A 16,348-nucleotide genomic window follows, 5' to 3' on the forward strand; every position below is an offset into this window, starting at 1 on the left:
GAGCTTGCGAGAAACCCTCCCCATTTGCCAGTGATTGTAAATATTTAATTGACTGCACCTACATTTCTGAAGGAGTGCTCTAAGAGACGGAGTGACACTTTGAATAAAACAAAACAGGGAAACGGAGGAATTGCTCTTTGTGTTCTGGATTTAGAAACACACGTCTGGATGTTTTTTTTTTGTTTGTTTTGCTTCCTTTTTATTCTTGCGAGCACTTAGGAGCGCCAATTTACAAATGCAGTAGATTGCTCTTGTGCTGAGTCAAAGAGATTTCAGCTCAGCACTCTGGCACTTAGATCGCCCATCTTCAGCTTTCACCGACTGTCCAAGACGCCCATTTGAAGCCATTCTGCACCAGCCATTTTGGGCTATTTCTAATAAACTCAGTGACTTTAAAGTAATTGTATCTGCACGTTCTTTGGCTCTCGGGTGTTATTGCATAAGTAAACTACTCCAGAGGCATTACAGCTGGTTATTAAGGATCAATCACGAAACCTCTCCTTAAGATTTATATACAGGATTTGTTACAGGAAACTCTAAGGAAATTGAATTAGATAATAAATAAATGGGGGAGGAGATGTTTTGAACAACATCTGCATTCAAAACTTAACGTTTCACTTTTATTGCTTTACAATGCAAACCCAACACAAACCTCATGTCTACTGCCTGACAGAAACGATCCTTTCCTGATGTTTCTGCCTTATGAAGTAGAATGATGTGACATTGTTACTTTAAATGGTTGTTTCTATTTAAACGCATGAACTCTACATTTTGCAATTACTTGCCTAAACACACTGAAAAAAAGAGAAAGTACAACACCAAGTAAAGTGCTTAAAAAAATATTTGACTCAGGCGTTATTTGGTTAGCTAGCAGATCAGACCAGAATATGTGAGCTAATTAATTATCGAATAGGAGCTTTTCTTCATTTTCAATTTATCATAAATTCCTGAAGACTTTTGAGAGTTTCTTATTTTTAAAACGTTTTAAAAACAGTCTTTAATCGGCTTTAATTTCTACCCTCATTTACCTTTTGATCGACTCTTTACACCAACAAAATTGTATCATAAATTGTTTTGCAGGGTTGTAGCAGGAAGTCACTTTGTTCATACTGGACTTGATTTTTCCTTCATATAATTTATCAATTATAAGTTTATTTGGAAATCCTATAAACAAAATTCTCGAGGAGTTCAGTTTTTTAGTCACTGAGAAAGAAAAAGTCATGCTTCAGCTGAACTTTTAAATATGTACACTGCAAAAATACTAAATATTACCAAGTAGTTCTGGCCTGGTTTCTAGGGGAAAAAGCTTAGTACACATGAAATGAGACAAAACTAACTTACAAAACACTTTTCAGCAAGATATAGAGGTTTGTTTTAACTAAATAATGCCGTAATTTTTATGAAAAAGGTCCAGTTCCATTGGCAGATTATTTCACTTCCAACAAGATATTTTTCCCATGTTTTTAATTAAATAATCTGCAATTGGAACTAGAGATTGTCATCAGTATTAAGGAATACTTTACTTAAGATCCTATATCTTGCTGAGAAGTTACTTGTAAGTTTGTTTTCTCATTTTTCAAGTGTACTAAGATATTTGCACTACAAAAACCAAAACTACTTGGTAATATGTTGTGTTTTTGCAGTGTAAGTCATGTAAAGTATCTGATGTTTGTGTCAACATCCAACCAACCAACATCTGCCGTGACGAAGATTCATAAAAACATAATTATAATTTAAATGCATTTCAAAGTAAACATTTCCAGACTGCACCAGTGGGGGGCGCTTGCTGCTAAATGCCTCGAGTACAGCGTTTCTTGGGGAAAGCAGCACAAAGTGATGCAGGAGGAGGAAGAGGGGGAGGAAGATGAAAAAGACTTGATGTGACTCCAGAGCTCTCCGGCCTTCCTCCTCTTCCTCGTCTTCATCTCATTCTCTGCAGGTGCGCCGCAGAGTCCTCACACCCGGGTTTTCTTTCAGGAAGAGGCTGAACGCTTTGCATTTTCAGGAGTGTGTGTGTGCGTGCGTGTGTGTGCGTGCGTGCGTGCGTGTGTGTGTTTGAGTCTCCAAAATATGAAGTTAGAGGCGATAAATGAAAATAAATATACGTTTATGTTCCAGCAGTCTGTGCAGGTGTGTGTGTGTGCGTGTGTTGGAGGACAAGGCGAAGCATTGAGCTGTTTCTGAAGTGAATTAACAAGTCAAATGAGTGCCGCATCACCCTGCATAGGTTACCACACACACTAACACACTCCCACGCTTATCATCACAGCGTCTTTGTTGAGGAAGATGAGGCCAATTAAACTGATATCACTCTCTTGTTGTTGTTTAAAGCCTCTCTGATCTTTGTGTTTTATCCTTTTTACTTTTCCCAACCTTCCTCCGTTTTTTTGTTCATATAAATGTCTCTCTTCACCTCCTTTTTGCAGTTTTTCACATCTACGATGGTCTTATTTAATTTTGTTTTCTTCCTTCTTGAACTTTCTTGGTCCTCTGCTCCAGTCCTTCCTCCTTCCTCCGTGTTTTTTCTTTCTAACGGTGTGATAAATGTCCATCTGCGATCGGCCGATGCCCCCCATCGACGTGGCGCCCGCGAGGTCGTAAACAACAGCCCGTCTCCCCCGGCAACGTGGCGTCTCCATGGACGCGGGGCCGCTAAGACGACCGACTCTGCGTGTGTGCGGCCGAGGCGGAATGCGACATCCGACGACTGCCAAGTGTGTGTGTGTGTGTGGTTGTTATATATGTAGTGTGTGTGTGAAGGCTAATGAGCGATCATAAGTGAGCAAATGTTTTCTCTGGGTTCCACTAATGCTCAACAAACACACACACACTTATAGATCAGGTGTGTGTGTGTGTGTGTGTGTGTGTGTGTGTGTGTGTGTGTGTATGTGTGTGTGTGTGTGTGTGTGTGATTAGTATGCCACAGTGAGCTGTGTCCATATGTCACCAAACACAAGCATGTTTTATTTATCCCGGAGAGAAAGAGGGGGAGAAGGAGGCCAACAGTCACTGTCAAGGGGATGGAAGGAGGGATGGAGGGAAGGAATGATGGATGGATGGATGGATGGATGGATGAAAACTGGCAGGATGGGAGGAAAAACAGATTAGAGAGGTGAGAAGATGGAGGGAAGTTTGGAGAATGTCTCCATTAAAGAAGTGATGGTGATGTAGAAGGAGATGGAAGTTAGAGGATACAGGGCCGATCAAAGCATTTTTGGGGCCCCAAACAGATTTTCATTTGGGGCCACCCATAACAACATGTCAAAACCAGCTAGCATACTTAAAATGATTAGCATCATTTCCAATTAGTTTACATTGTTAACATTACTGGAATAGCAAATAAAATAAAATGTATTTAAGTTTGCCGTTTTATTTTAACCATTTTACAGTAACATCAGCTGATAAACATTAAATTTACAGTTAAGTTCAATGTGTTAATGCAGGAAGAAATTAACCATTATTTGTGAAAAAGCTAAGAAAATAATCTAGAAATAGTTTTTCCATGAGTAAAACCATTTAATTCGAATTATTTGATGTTTACATGATGTTGGTTTCAAACTAACATCTGAACTGAGACTTCAGAGCTTTACAGTGAGGAAGATCTGACAATAATTCAGAGCTTGAACTTTAAAATCTTTTTTCTCACAAAACTATGAGTTTTTTTCTCGTAATATTCCAACTTTATTTTGGTAATTTTATGAGTTTATTCTCATATTATTTAGACTTTATTCTCTTAATATGATTTTCTGTCCTTCCACTTTATTCTTGTATTACTTTGACATACTATTGTTATTTTCGGAACATGATGACTTTATTCTCGCAATATTAAAACTTTTTCAGTGATTTTTTTTGGCAATATTAAGACTTAATTCTTGTAGTAATTTGACTTACTGTCGTTATTTTAGTAACAATGACATTATTCTCAGATTCTACGGCTTAATTCTTGTAACTGAATGTTTTTCTCTAATCCTGGCCCAACACTTCATCATATGTCCAAACTATTCATTTTGTATAGTTTAATAAAAAATAGTTTTTTTTTAGGTGTGGGAAACTAATTGTCTATATTATTAGATCAATAGAGGAAAAAGCAGCAGAAACAAAAGTGAAAGTAAAATAGCAGATAAAAAGAGGATACTGAGAAAAACTGAAACAAAAATGAAAGTGTAAGATTAATAGAAAAAAACTAAAACTGAGATGAATGGAGGCAAAAATAGAGAAGAAGTGAAAGAGGGATGAAGTCTGGGCAGATAAACAAAAGTCGCTAAATATGCAAAAAAGGTCAAAGGTTATAAGACAGAAGATGAGATTTGGGGATTAGGAGGAAAAACAAGAAGAAAAGAGGAGAAGAAAGATAAAAGTTAAGAGATGAATTAAAAAACAGCAGAAAAACAAAACTGATGGAAGTATGGAGCAGCTTTGGGACGTCTGAAGAGTCGGGACGATGAGAAGAGGAAGAAGTGAAAGAAAAAAGGAGCGACGGAGAGAAAAAACTGGCAAGAAAGAAAGAGATTAAAAAGTGACAAGATGGAGAAAATGAAGAAAACAAGACGATGGAGACGTTTTCAGTTAAAGGGAAAAAGAAAGGATGGAAAAGAAAGTTAAGATGAAGAGAGAATTGGGAAAATTACAGATTAAAACAGATTAAGAAGAAACAAGAGTAAAAATTGAGATTAAGAAAAACTTCAACATGGAGGAGGAAAAAGGAGAGAAAAAACGAAACAAGATGAGAAAAAGGAGATTGAGAAGAGACAAAAAATATGAAATTATTGAGAAAAGTGAAAATAGGAAAGATGGATTGTTGCTAAAAGAGAGCAAGAAGGACAACATGATAGAAAAAGAAGGAGGAAAACAAAGAAGAGAGGGAATAAATAATAATATGTTCCAAGGAATAAACGGAGGAAAAGATGAAGGTGAAACATTAAAATAAAATGAAATAAGACGGAGGTGAAGCGATAAAAAATAAGATGATAAATATTTAGTCAAAAATAAATTATAGATTAGAATGAGAACAAATACAAAGGAGAAAAACAGTTAAAGGAAAGACGAGAGAAAAAGGAGGAGGGAATCTGCAAGAAGAAAAACCGGAAATTATGAAACGAGACGAGCGGTTCAAGAAAGGAAGAATAATAAAGACAGAAAGAGAGAAGAAGGGATGACTAACATCAGGAGGAAGAGAAGAAGGTGAGTAAAGATGGGAGGAAGGGACAGGAGGAGTAAAGGAGGTGGGAGGGATGGACAGATGGAGGAGTGGGACCCCAGAGACGCGTCATTCATCACACCACCCTGCAATCTGCACTCCTTCACCCTCCTTCTCTTCCCCTCATCCATCCATCCATCCGTCCGTTTGTTCCTCCGTTCATGCGACTGTCACAGTTCTAGTCTTTCTCTCTTTCTTTTCCTCCATCTTTCTCCCAGGACTTTGGCAGTCATTTTTAGGTTTCGTTATCTCCTCCGGCGACATCCCTCCATCCCTCTCTCCATCCTCCCCTCCGGTCTCTCGGCTCCTCCCGCCATTTTCACTTTCTGTGTCAGCGAGAGCAAAACGACGACAACAAACAGGACCGGATCCTTGAAAGAGGAAGACGAACCCAAACGAGAAGAAACTGATCAAACTATGAAGAACAGGCGAGTTAGAGAGGAAATGAAATATAAACCAAGACAAAACAGGAGAAACTACAACAAGAGAGACGATGTGGGAAATATCTGAAGTGGAGTTCTTTAAAGTTTAGAACCACCATGGAAATTAACAATAAAAACTATTAGAAACAAGAAGTTTGGGGCATTTCGTTCCAGTTTTCATCACAACACAAACAATTTCTGTTTCTTTGTTTTCTTTTCAGATTATTTGTTGTATTAAACATTCGTACCATCAGCAAATCACATCCAAGATTACGGCTGGGCAATCAATCAATCAATAACAAAACATATCCTTTCAGACAAATGATCAATATCAATAGAAAATACATCTATTATCAGTAATTTCACTGAACACCAATCCAGAACCGCACAGCATTCTGGGAGATGTAGGCAGAGGAAAGACCTCTCACTGCCAGCTAAGCTAAGTTGGTGGAATCAACTGACTGTCTCACTCTTTGGTTACCTAGCAACTCTCTCACTCTTTGGTTGCCTAGCAACTCTCTCACTCTTTGGTTGCCTAGCAACGACCTGTTGACTAACTGCCACAGTAGCAGCTTCAAGCTTCTTAACTGCTTAGAAATAAAAAACGTCGTGGAATAAAAACTGTGAATAAAACAGGAAAGGTCATGTCACCAGTTTGGTTGTATTTCAGATATTAAAAAACAAAAAACGAATCAATAATGATCAATTTTGACTGATATGAAATGTTTATATCATGATACGTTTTTCAGCCACATCGTCCAGCCTTAATTTTAGTTTACATTGTTCCTGCTGTGTAGAATAATACACATAACAAGACATTATTAACAATAACAGATGATATAATAAAAAACAAGATAATGGAGTGAAAACTACGGATAAAACAGAGGAAATGTCCCATCACCAGATTGGCAGTGTCTCAGATAATTAAAACATTAAAAAACTAATCAATAACTATCAATAGATTGATATGAAACACCTATACTGTGATACGCTTTTCAGCCGTATTGTCCAGCCCAGATCACACGTGTACGTCTGTGCAAGCAAAGAGTTACGAGAACACGTTTTCTTTTTTCTTTTTAAAACATGAAACTGGTCCCTAATGCTGTGGAGCGCCTCCTGTCTGCGGACCGTTAGGATTTCCTGGTCAAGAAAACCGACTCCACCGGGGGCGCCACAGAGACAGGAAGTGAGGACATGGACACGTCTCTTACCGGTGTGGGACAGCAGGTTGGGGGACAGCAGGCCGGGGAGCCCCGGGTGCAGCAGCCGGGGGCTTTCCTGCATCCCGGCGCCGGAGCATCGCTTGGGAGGACGGCCGGGGCGAGAGCTGCAGGGGAGAGACGCACATCACTTAATTACTATTCATGAACTACAGTGAGGAGAACACGGCTGGAAGGACGAAACTCGATGATAAAAGAATTTGAATCATTTTTCACTCAGGATTTAGAATAACATGTTTCATGTTAAGGAAAATAATTGCTTTAATTGTCAAAATTAGAAATGTTCAGATCATTTAGCATCATCCAACCACCGCAAACAGATATTGGAAAGTATCTTATTGAACAGCTCTTATTTCTGATTATTTAACTGATCAACTATTTAGTGATTGATCGATTAATCGGATTAATCGATTGTACATTCTGCAAATTTTTAAACTAACCTCGAGTCTTTTTTGCGTTATTTGAAATACATTATAAGAAAATCAACATTTTAGTGAATTTGTACTGAGTGAAGCTGAAACTTTACCACTTGAGAAGTTTTGGATAAAACCTGTTCACAGACAAAGGTGTATCTATTTTAAATCCAAAATGTGTGTATATATTCTTAACAGTTTTGACTAAATATCTGTTCTTAGTGTGTTGTTCTTTTAGGAAATGAGTCTCTATACTCCGTTGACGATTAATCGCTTATTAAATAAGTTGACGATTATTTTAATAATCGATTAATCACGATTAATTCGATTAATCGTTTCAGCCCTGGTCTGATTTAACGCCAAGAGCTACATTTATCTTAATATTACCCTAAATAATAAAAACCACATTGTTTTTCTGTACAACTTGCAGCTTGTTTCCAGGTTTGTGAACAACTTGGCTCGGAGATTAGCGCTCTGATCTGAATGTCACCAGGAAACGATAACAGCTGGACGCTCCAGCAGACACCGCAGGTCACTCGGACTTAATCAAATCACAAACTGTCGCCCAACAGCAGCTTAGGAGCACTTTTTGCTGAAGCTTGCATGATTTGCACATAAAAACGCCCCTGAAGACGTGTGGGGAGTTTCTCAACAGAAATATCATCTCAACTTTAACAAAAAATGGTTAAAAAAAGAAAACAGCCACACTAATTACCAAACAACTCAGTTCCTCACTATTAAAAATGTAAAGAAAGGTCATAGTAATGTTATTAAAAAGTTAGATTCGCAAATAAAACAGAAATCTGAATCACTGTAGCACCTAAAAGCCGTCAAGACATTTATTTTATTTTGTCATGAAATATAAACAGTTTAATTACTTTCTGCCTTGTTGCAACAACTCACAGCACACTGCAAAAACACAAAATGTTGCCAAGTATTTTGTCCAGTTTCTACTACAAATATCTTAGTACACTTGAAATAAGATAAAACTAATTTATAAATATTTCTTCAAGATATAGGAGCTTGTTTTAAGTAAATAATTCCTTAATTTTGATGAAAAAGTTCCACAAGTAGATAAATTCATGAATGACAAAATATGTTCCCATGTTTCCAGTGAAATAATCTGCCAGTTTAACTTTACTTACGTAAAACAACCTCAGTTTTTTTTTTACTGAAAAGTTATAAGTTAGTTTCTTTCTTATTTCAAGTGAACTAAGACATTTGCACTAGAAATTAGACCGAAATACTTGGTAAGAATTTGTGTTTTTTTCAGTTTCGATCTAAAGATTCAACATTATTCAAAGGTTTAACATGTACATCAACATCACATGGAGGCAACAGCTGATAACAATAAAGTCCTGCAAAAAACAGTGAGGGGAACTAAAACGGTCACTGTAGTACCCCTTCTCATGGATATAAACTTAAACTAAATTAACATTTTAAGCTTTCCTGCCAAAAAGATATATAAATAAAGGACATAAAACAATCAAATGCAGTTTTTATTTATGGTATAAATGCTTTTATCTGCTTTTAACCAATCGGTCAAATGTAAAACCTCTGAGATGCATGTTAAAAAGCACAAGACATACACTGTTTTTAATTTAGATCCAAATTTCAAAAGATTATCTGAGAAACTTTGACACATAAAGCAATTTGTACAAGAATAAAACATGTAACCTTATAAATACACAGGAATTCATGTTCTGCATGTACAAATGAAGCTGAATAAACACACAGCCTTTCATCCTGTCTCCAACACACACACACACACACACACACACACACACACACACACACACACAATAAGCTACTCTATTATTCATGTGCACGTAGGCATAAATAACCACAGTCAAACACTGTATTACAGTAACTGCACACATGCAATTTAACATAAAGGGAGGCACACACACACACACACACACTGGAGGTGTGCATGCAGGCCAACTCTCTGCAGGGTGGCTAAGTAACAGATGGCCATCCAAAGTCATTTACACCTAGAGAGAGGAAAAAAATAAAACCTGTATATGGCAAAAGCCCACAGTGTCACCGCATGAGAACAGAAATGAAGAGAGGAAATAATGTACGGGCAGCAAGTTAAATTAGGGCATAAAATAATAATCTTGAGAGGACTTCTGCTGGACTCATTTGGACTGTCCTCTGGTTGCATCTTTAAATTATTTCAGACTTTAAAAACATGGGCTGTGTTTTTAGATTTATTTCTGTTTGTCAAACTCAATCTGAATGTTCCAGAATGCATCGATTAAACTGTTACAATATCAATAAATTGCTGTTTCAGCGTTTAATAATAGTTTCATAAAATATTATTGAGCATCTTTTCACACCGGTCAGTCCATACAGTGTTTTCTGATTGTTTTGCATTTTTTTGCTTTGTTTTTGGTGCTAATTTTGAAGTATTTGTAAGAAATTTCTACAATATTTGCGCTAATGTACGATGTTAAATGTAACTTTTTATTAATCGCCGTATTGATCACAGACTATAACTTGACATCAAGTAAGGCTGAGGCACCAGCAGTCACTTAAACCCAATGTTTTTTTATACCAATTTTGAGAAAAAAAATCAGTAATATCTGAAAAAAATATAATCTTTTGATTTTGTGTGAATTTTGCTGATTTGTTAAAAAGTGGAGGGACTTCTTGAGGCCATTTGGAGTCTGGAGGGCCACATAGAAAGCTACAGCAGGCCAGATTTGATAAACTGAGGGGATTTCTACTATAACAGTTTATTTAATTTAATGTTCAAATGTCTATTTTTTACTGCTTTACTGTCAGCTAGCTAAAACTTCCTAATAAGAAACATAAAATTGACAAACCAGGGTTTTTCTGTTAGAAGAGTCGCTAGCAACATCAGTAACTTCATACAATCTGCAGGGTTTGCTTAGACATGAACGTTTCTCCTTATCTGTATATAAACTGATTCGTTTTGAAATTAAATTTTAACTGGAATGAAAGTATTTTTGTCTAGTTTCTAGTGGAAATGCCTAACAATAGTTGAAATAAGACAAAATGAGCTTACAAGTAACTTTTCAGCAAGATGTAGGAGCTTCTTTAAGCAATAATCCCTTAATATTGATATAAAAATGATTATATGGGGAAAATGTCTTGTTACAAGTAAAAAAAAAATCAGCTCTTTTTTTACTAATCCTTACTGAAAATATATTAAACTCAACCAAAACACTTTGTTGCAGTGCAGACCCAAAATTGGAGGTCTGTCGTGCTTTAAGCAACAACATCCAGTCAGTGCAGAACCAGAACAGAGCGGAGGGCATGTTGGTCTTTTCAGGAACATGTTGAGTAAATCGGTCAGATCCCGGTGGGAGGAGCAGAGTGTGTGTGTGGGTGTGTGGGTGTGTGTGTGTGTGTGTGTGTGTGCGCTAAAAGTTGTGAAGAGAAAACGACTGCAAATGTTTTTTGGGTGTGATCTGCATGTGAGAAAAAAAGCAGAAGGATTCAGAGGAGCATGAAGACACGAAGGCATGAACCTTCACTTCCACCATGAACACCACTTCTCCTCTTTCTCCCTCCATCACACACACACACACAAAATAATCACTTTGCAGTCACCAACACACACTCACAGGTGTTCGCCTTCAACCCTTAAAGCGCCTCTGTCATCGGCGCGCTGCTGCCTTTCACCGTGTTACAGTAGCAGCTGTAGGTGTGTGTTCAACTGCATCCATCCATGTGTAAGCAACTTTAAGGTGTGTATCCACGTGAATCCAAGCCTTGTGTGTGTCTGCAAAGGACACATGATATCGGCTTCTCATTAGCCTTACAGTTCTTTGTTCAGAGTAATGACTGCAGCGTGTGTGTGTGTGTGTGTGTCCCGTAGGGTTGCCATATGTTGGGCATTAATCCTCGTCAACGGTCCACTCTCCTTACAGCACCGAGCTCAGGAACAAAGAACAGGTCACACACACACACACACTCTCATACGCAACACACTACGCATGCAGAGAGTGTGTGTGCACACGTCGCATGCAGTCCATTGACCTACATTCACGTGGTGACCTTTCACCTTGACCATGTTCAGAGTTTTAAAGAGGAACAAATCCATTTCTCCCACACCAGATCGCGTTTCTTACTACAGATAGAACATGACGTTACAAAAAAGGGGAAAGGTGCACCACTGGCTGACCTTTGACCTTCACACTTACTAATATTCACATTGTAGGGAGAGTAAGGAGGACACATTTATGAGTCCAGAAGAAACCAACTAGAGGAAGGAACCGAGGAATATGGAGAGAAACAGTTCTTTCAAGAGTCAACCAGATCAAATCTGGATTAAACCGTTCACACCAGTTCTGTTTGATCCACTTTAGTCCAACTCCAGTTTGTTTCTGCAGAAAGTCCAGTTCATTTGAGGATGTGTGAATGCAAACTCTGGTTTGGTTCAGATGTATATGTGAACGTCAAGCGGCTCTAAAAGCAGGAAGTGGACTGCAGCGCAGGGAATTCTGGGTAAGTACAACCAAAGCAAACGTGAGAGTCTACCGTTAGCAGGAGAAATCCTACAACCCTAAAATTTGACAATACTCCATTTTTGTTTAATTTTGTGAAGCAGAAAGTTGAGTGCAGTGTCTTCTTCTGAAGTTTTCATGTTGCTTCCTTCAGTGCAGCGCCCCTGCAGGCGAGGAGGGGAACAGATTTACTGAATGCAGTGTGAAAGCAAAACGCAGCAGCTGAAAATGTAACAAATGTTGCCACTTTTGGCCCCAAATCGAACTGAGTCTACTGGACCATCAGGTGTGAAAACAGCCTTAAAGTTCCCTGATCATTTTGTTTTCAGTGGATGTTATTTATTTAAAACTAGCAGCAACATGAAGCAGCTTGTGGTAAAAGTATTTAAATAAACACTGATCCAATCAGAACATCTATCCGGACTTTGGAATAAATAACACAAAGATGCAAATATTTCACAGGTGGTTCATGCAGACAACCAAAACACAGGATGGATATGTATTTTTAAAAAGTCCAAATAATATCCAAGATGCACAAAGGAGCGTTCCTGCAGATCCTTCCTCCCGGCAGCTGCTGGACTTTACACCTATTACTGATCCCAATAAACCCAGTAAACATTTACATCCCTGCTGGTATTTCAACAATTATTCACACAGTTTTTACTCATTTTTAATAACCTTTCTGCTGCTGTTGTACATCTGTTCCAGGTGACAGGCTCTGGTCCAAAATGTGTAAATTGATGCAATTTGGTCTAAAAAACAAAACCAAAACTGACAATAAAAAAAAGACGTGAACCAACGTGGGCTGAAATGCCGCTCAGGAAGGAAGAAGCCAAAATATTTGACAGATTTACTAAAAACTGAGCAAGTCAGAAAGTTAACTGATTTTAGTCAATAAGCTTTAAACATGTTTTTCAATAAGCAAACATAGTTTTACTGGTTCGATGTAATAATCTAATTTAAATGTCATGTTTTCATTAACCGTTAGGAGAAAATCTGAATTATTAAGATAAATAAAAGTATCTTAATGTAATCAGTCTTTATCCAACTCTAAAGAGGATGAAATGAATGGACTTTTCAATGATATTCTAATTTATTCAGTGACTTTATACATACTGTGTTGCACGTTGCCATTTGTGTCCAGTGACATTAAAGTCGATCAAAGCGATTGGGGCGAAGACAAACTTACAGGAAACGAGTCGGGAAGATTTCCTCTTTTAAAACCCGTCTGAAGTTTGAAAAGGAATAAACAAGCGAGACAATCCACCGGTTTGTTTACAGTAATTATGTCTCAATCACTGAATAGGTAATAAATTAGAGATGGTAATTAAAAACCAGACACATTGTTACTTTGAAATGTTTTTCTGCTGATGTATTTATGTGTTTTAATGACCTTTTTAATTGGACAAGAAAAGCAGACCATGGCACGAATGGAAAACACAAAGCTGACATTTCACACACACACACACACACACACACACACACAGACGATGTGATGAGCCACCTTGAAGTAAGTCTTCCCACTTTGACACTCGCACCCCCTCGCCTGTCCTCCCAAATGGCCGTCTCTATGGTGACGGAGCCTTGATCAATACTCCGTCATTGGCTCTGATGGCTGGTCAGGGTCGCTCACACACACACACACACACACACACACACACAGTGTCGTATGTACAAACAGGCATGGCGGTGAATAAGCACGGACTCACTAACGCGTTTGACAGATTGATTTAGCTCAGAACGTCCAGAGGTCACACACTCCAAACACACACACACACACACACACACACACACACACACACACACACACAGCCGGCGTAGTTTATCAAAGCTCGGCGCGGTCAATAAGAGGGGCAGAGCGCCGGGTCAACCCTCTTTAGCTAAAATCTTTCATCTCCTTTCCTTTCTTTCATCTCTCCATCAGCGTGCTGATCCGTTTACCCCCCTCGTCTTTTCCTTCTCTTCTTCTTTGTTTTCGGTTTCAGTTTGTTTCCATCTGAAATTTTGGGTTTCTTGTTTCATGATAACTAAAGCCTGGTTGAAAGTCAAACTTCATAATTAAATCAGTTTCTATATAAACTTTTAATTAACTTCACAACTTTCTGCTGCCAGTTATAGTTTTATTTTAAGGAAATTTATAGTTTTTTGTTATTTTAATTAAAGATCCCTACTATTCAAATCAGTTTTTACTTTTTTTATTATTGTCATTTTTGAAAAGCAACACTTATTTCTAATTACTCACCAGTCATGTTGTTTGCTAACCAACCTCCCCAAAACTTTTTTTACTTAATCTTTAGACCAGAGTCTAAATCTAAAATCAGACAAACTATTTTTTACATTAGATGTTAAATCTAAATCCTGGCTGTCAGCTGATGTTTTTACTGATCAACCAAAGTCTGCGGTGAACATTAATCACCTTCAATTGCTGCTCCAGGCTCCTTCTTTAACAGCTGAACACCGTTTTCAGTTAATGTTTCACTGATGAATTCATTAATGTTTTGCAAGTTGTTGACAACTTTTTTCCTCTCATAACCTGAAAACTTTTCCACGTCAGATAAACGACAGTTGTTGCTTTTATTAAATCAGTTACCTTTAATTCTAAAGAGTTCCAAGAAAAATTGTTGTACTTTTTGTTTTGTCAAATTTCTACTGAGTACATTCTATTTTAATAGTTCAAATTATACTACAAATATACCTTAATATGCATTGATTCGCACAGACGAAACCATATTATCGCTAAAACAGGAGCTAACAGCGTTAGCTGCAGGAGCTAACAGCGTTAGCTACAGGAGCTAACAGCGTTAGCTACAGAGGAGCTAACAGCATTAGCTACAGGAGCTAACAGCATTAGCTACAGGAGCTAACAGCATTAGCTACAGGAGCTAACAGCATTAGCTACAGGAGCTAACAGCATTAGCTGCAGGTGCTAACAGCGTTAGCTACAGGAGCTAACAGCATTAGCTTCCTTATCTTCACTCTTTGGTTACAGCCAATCAGTGGCAAGGAAAATAAATGCTGTTCCTGGATTGGCTACTTTGAAAATGGAAAATTTGCAAAGCTAATTCAGTTTCCAAAGCTGAATTTACTTCTGAATATTTCAGACGTGCTCTACGAAACATTTGTGAAGAAGATTGAATCATTTTAATTTATGTTACAGATAATAGTTTGTGAATAGGCAGATATAATGCGAAAAATGTGGAGTCATGTTCCACTGAAACATTTGTTAATCTGAAATGAGCTAAGACAAACCAAAAGCCACAATTTAAATGCAAATAAACTGCATTTTAAAAAGATAGTGAACTTAAAGTATCACCACAACTCATCAAGCCCTTAAATCATCATAATGAAGAAGTAGTTTTCAATATTAGCTGCAAAAACTTAAGTTTTTGTTTACATGACGTCATCTGTCCAGCAGGTTAAAGCAAAAAGAGAGAATGGGCCGTAAATAAACACAAAAACTCAACTTTTTGCTTTTGTAAAGCGAGAATCACTTGCCTTACAAAACTGAAGTTACCTCTGTGGCAGTCAGCCTCTAACATGACTTCCTGTTTGTTATTGTATCAAAAACCAGGAAGTTTCTTTGTTGTAAAACCTTCACAACTTTCTTCTTGAACCTTACTCTGTAAAAACAAAAGCAAAAAATCGCAACAAACCAAATCGTTTCCTGTTTCGACTTAACCAGGGTTTTAAACAAAACGTCAATGCAGTTTCCAAATCAAATCCTTTAACTTGCGCCGAGACGCTGATCAGCGCAGAGCAGCAGTGAATGAGCGAAACGTTCAGACACACAGATTGATTTCAACCTCATGTCTGCAATAAGCTGCAAGAGTCTGAGGATAAAACAGCCAAATGCAGCTCCATGAACTCAGTTCATCAGTTTACATGTACAGCAGCAGTTCGCAATTATTTTCTGCCACCAGCATCATTCATACAAAAACCTGATTATTAATATCATTAAAACAGATTATTTTACTGTTTTAAGTCTTAAAAGAAAGTGACATAAAACTCAAGAGCTTATGCTAGCTTGGGATGGTTTTGGATTTTCCAAGATGGAAAAACATTTCCTGAATAAGTTCTGACGTAACGAAATTTCACATCTGTGCCTTACCAGAGGCACAAAACTCAGAGTCGGAAAGTCTAAAGGTGGCCTTGTAGGTGGAAACACCTAGATCACATTTTCTTTGTTTTTCTTTTTTTGTAGCATCCGCTCAAAATGTTTAAGGAATCTAAGATGCTTTAATATAAATTTTATTCCAGCTCCAATTCATCACTTTGCGTTAATGCAGATTTTATTAGCTCCATTACACAAGTCCCTCCAGTTTTTCATAAATCTGCAAAATTCACACAAAATCAACTAAATCCCCAGATTTCTTTCTGGTTTTATTGAATATTTTTTCTGAAAATTGGTCAAAGCATTGGGTTTAAGTTACTGCTGCCTCAGCTGTACTTGATGTCAAGTTACAGCCTGTGATCGATCCGGCGATTAATAAAAAGTCAAAATCATTCATTAGTGCAAATATCATGAAAATTCCTGACAAATATTTCTAATTTAGCACCAGAAAATCCTATCAAAATCCCGGAGGGACGGCTGTTTGTTAATATTTTAGTGGGTTTTATT

General features: G+C 37.6%; 1 protein-coding gene across 1 annotated transcript in view; it reads right to left on the bottom strand.

The window, feature by feature from the left end:
- Window positions 1-16,348, bottom strand: part of dachb (dachshund b) — a 100,629-nt gene that overhangs the window by 31,446 nt on the left and 52,835 nt on the right. The window contains exon 2 of the mRNA XM_015045395.1: window positions 6,831-6,946. Coding sequence (XP_014900881.1) covers window positions 6,831-6,946 — 116 coding nt within the window. The remainder of the gene's footprint in view (window positions 1-6,830; window positions 6,947-16,348) is intronic.

The sequence above is a fragment of the Poecilia latipinna genome, unplaced genomic scaffold (assembly GCF_001443285.1).
Source record: "Poecilia latipinna isolate Pla-1442-1.1 unplaced genomic scaffold, P_latipinna-1.0 Scaffold724, whole genome shotgun sequence".
Lineage (NCBI taxonomy): Eukaryota > Metazoa > Chordata > Actinopteri > Cyprinodontiformes > Poeciliidae > Poecilia > Poecilia latipinna.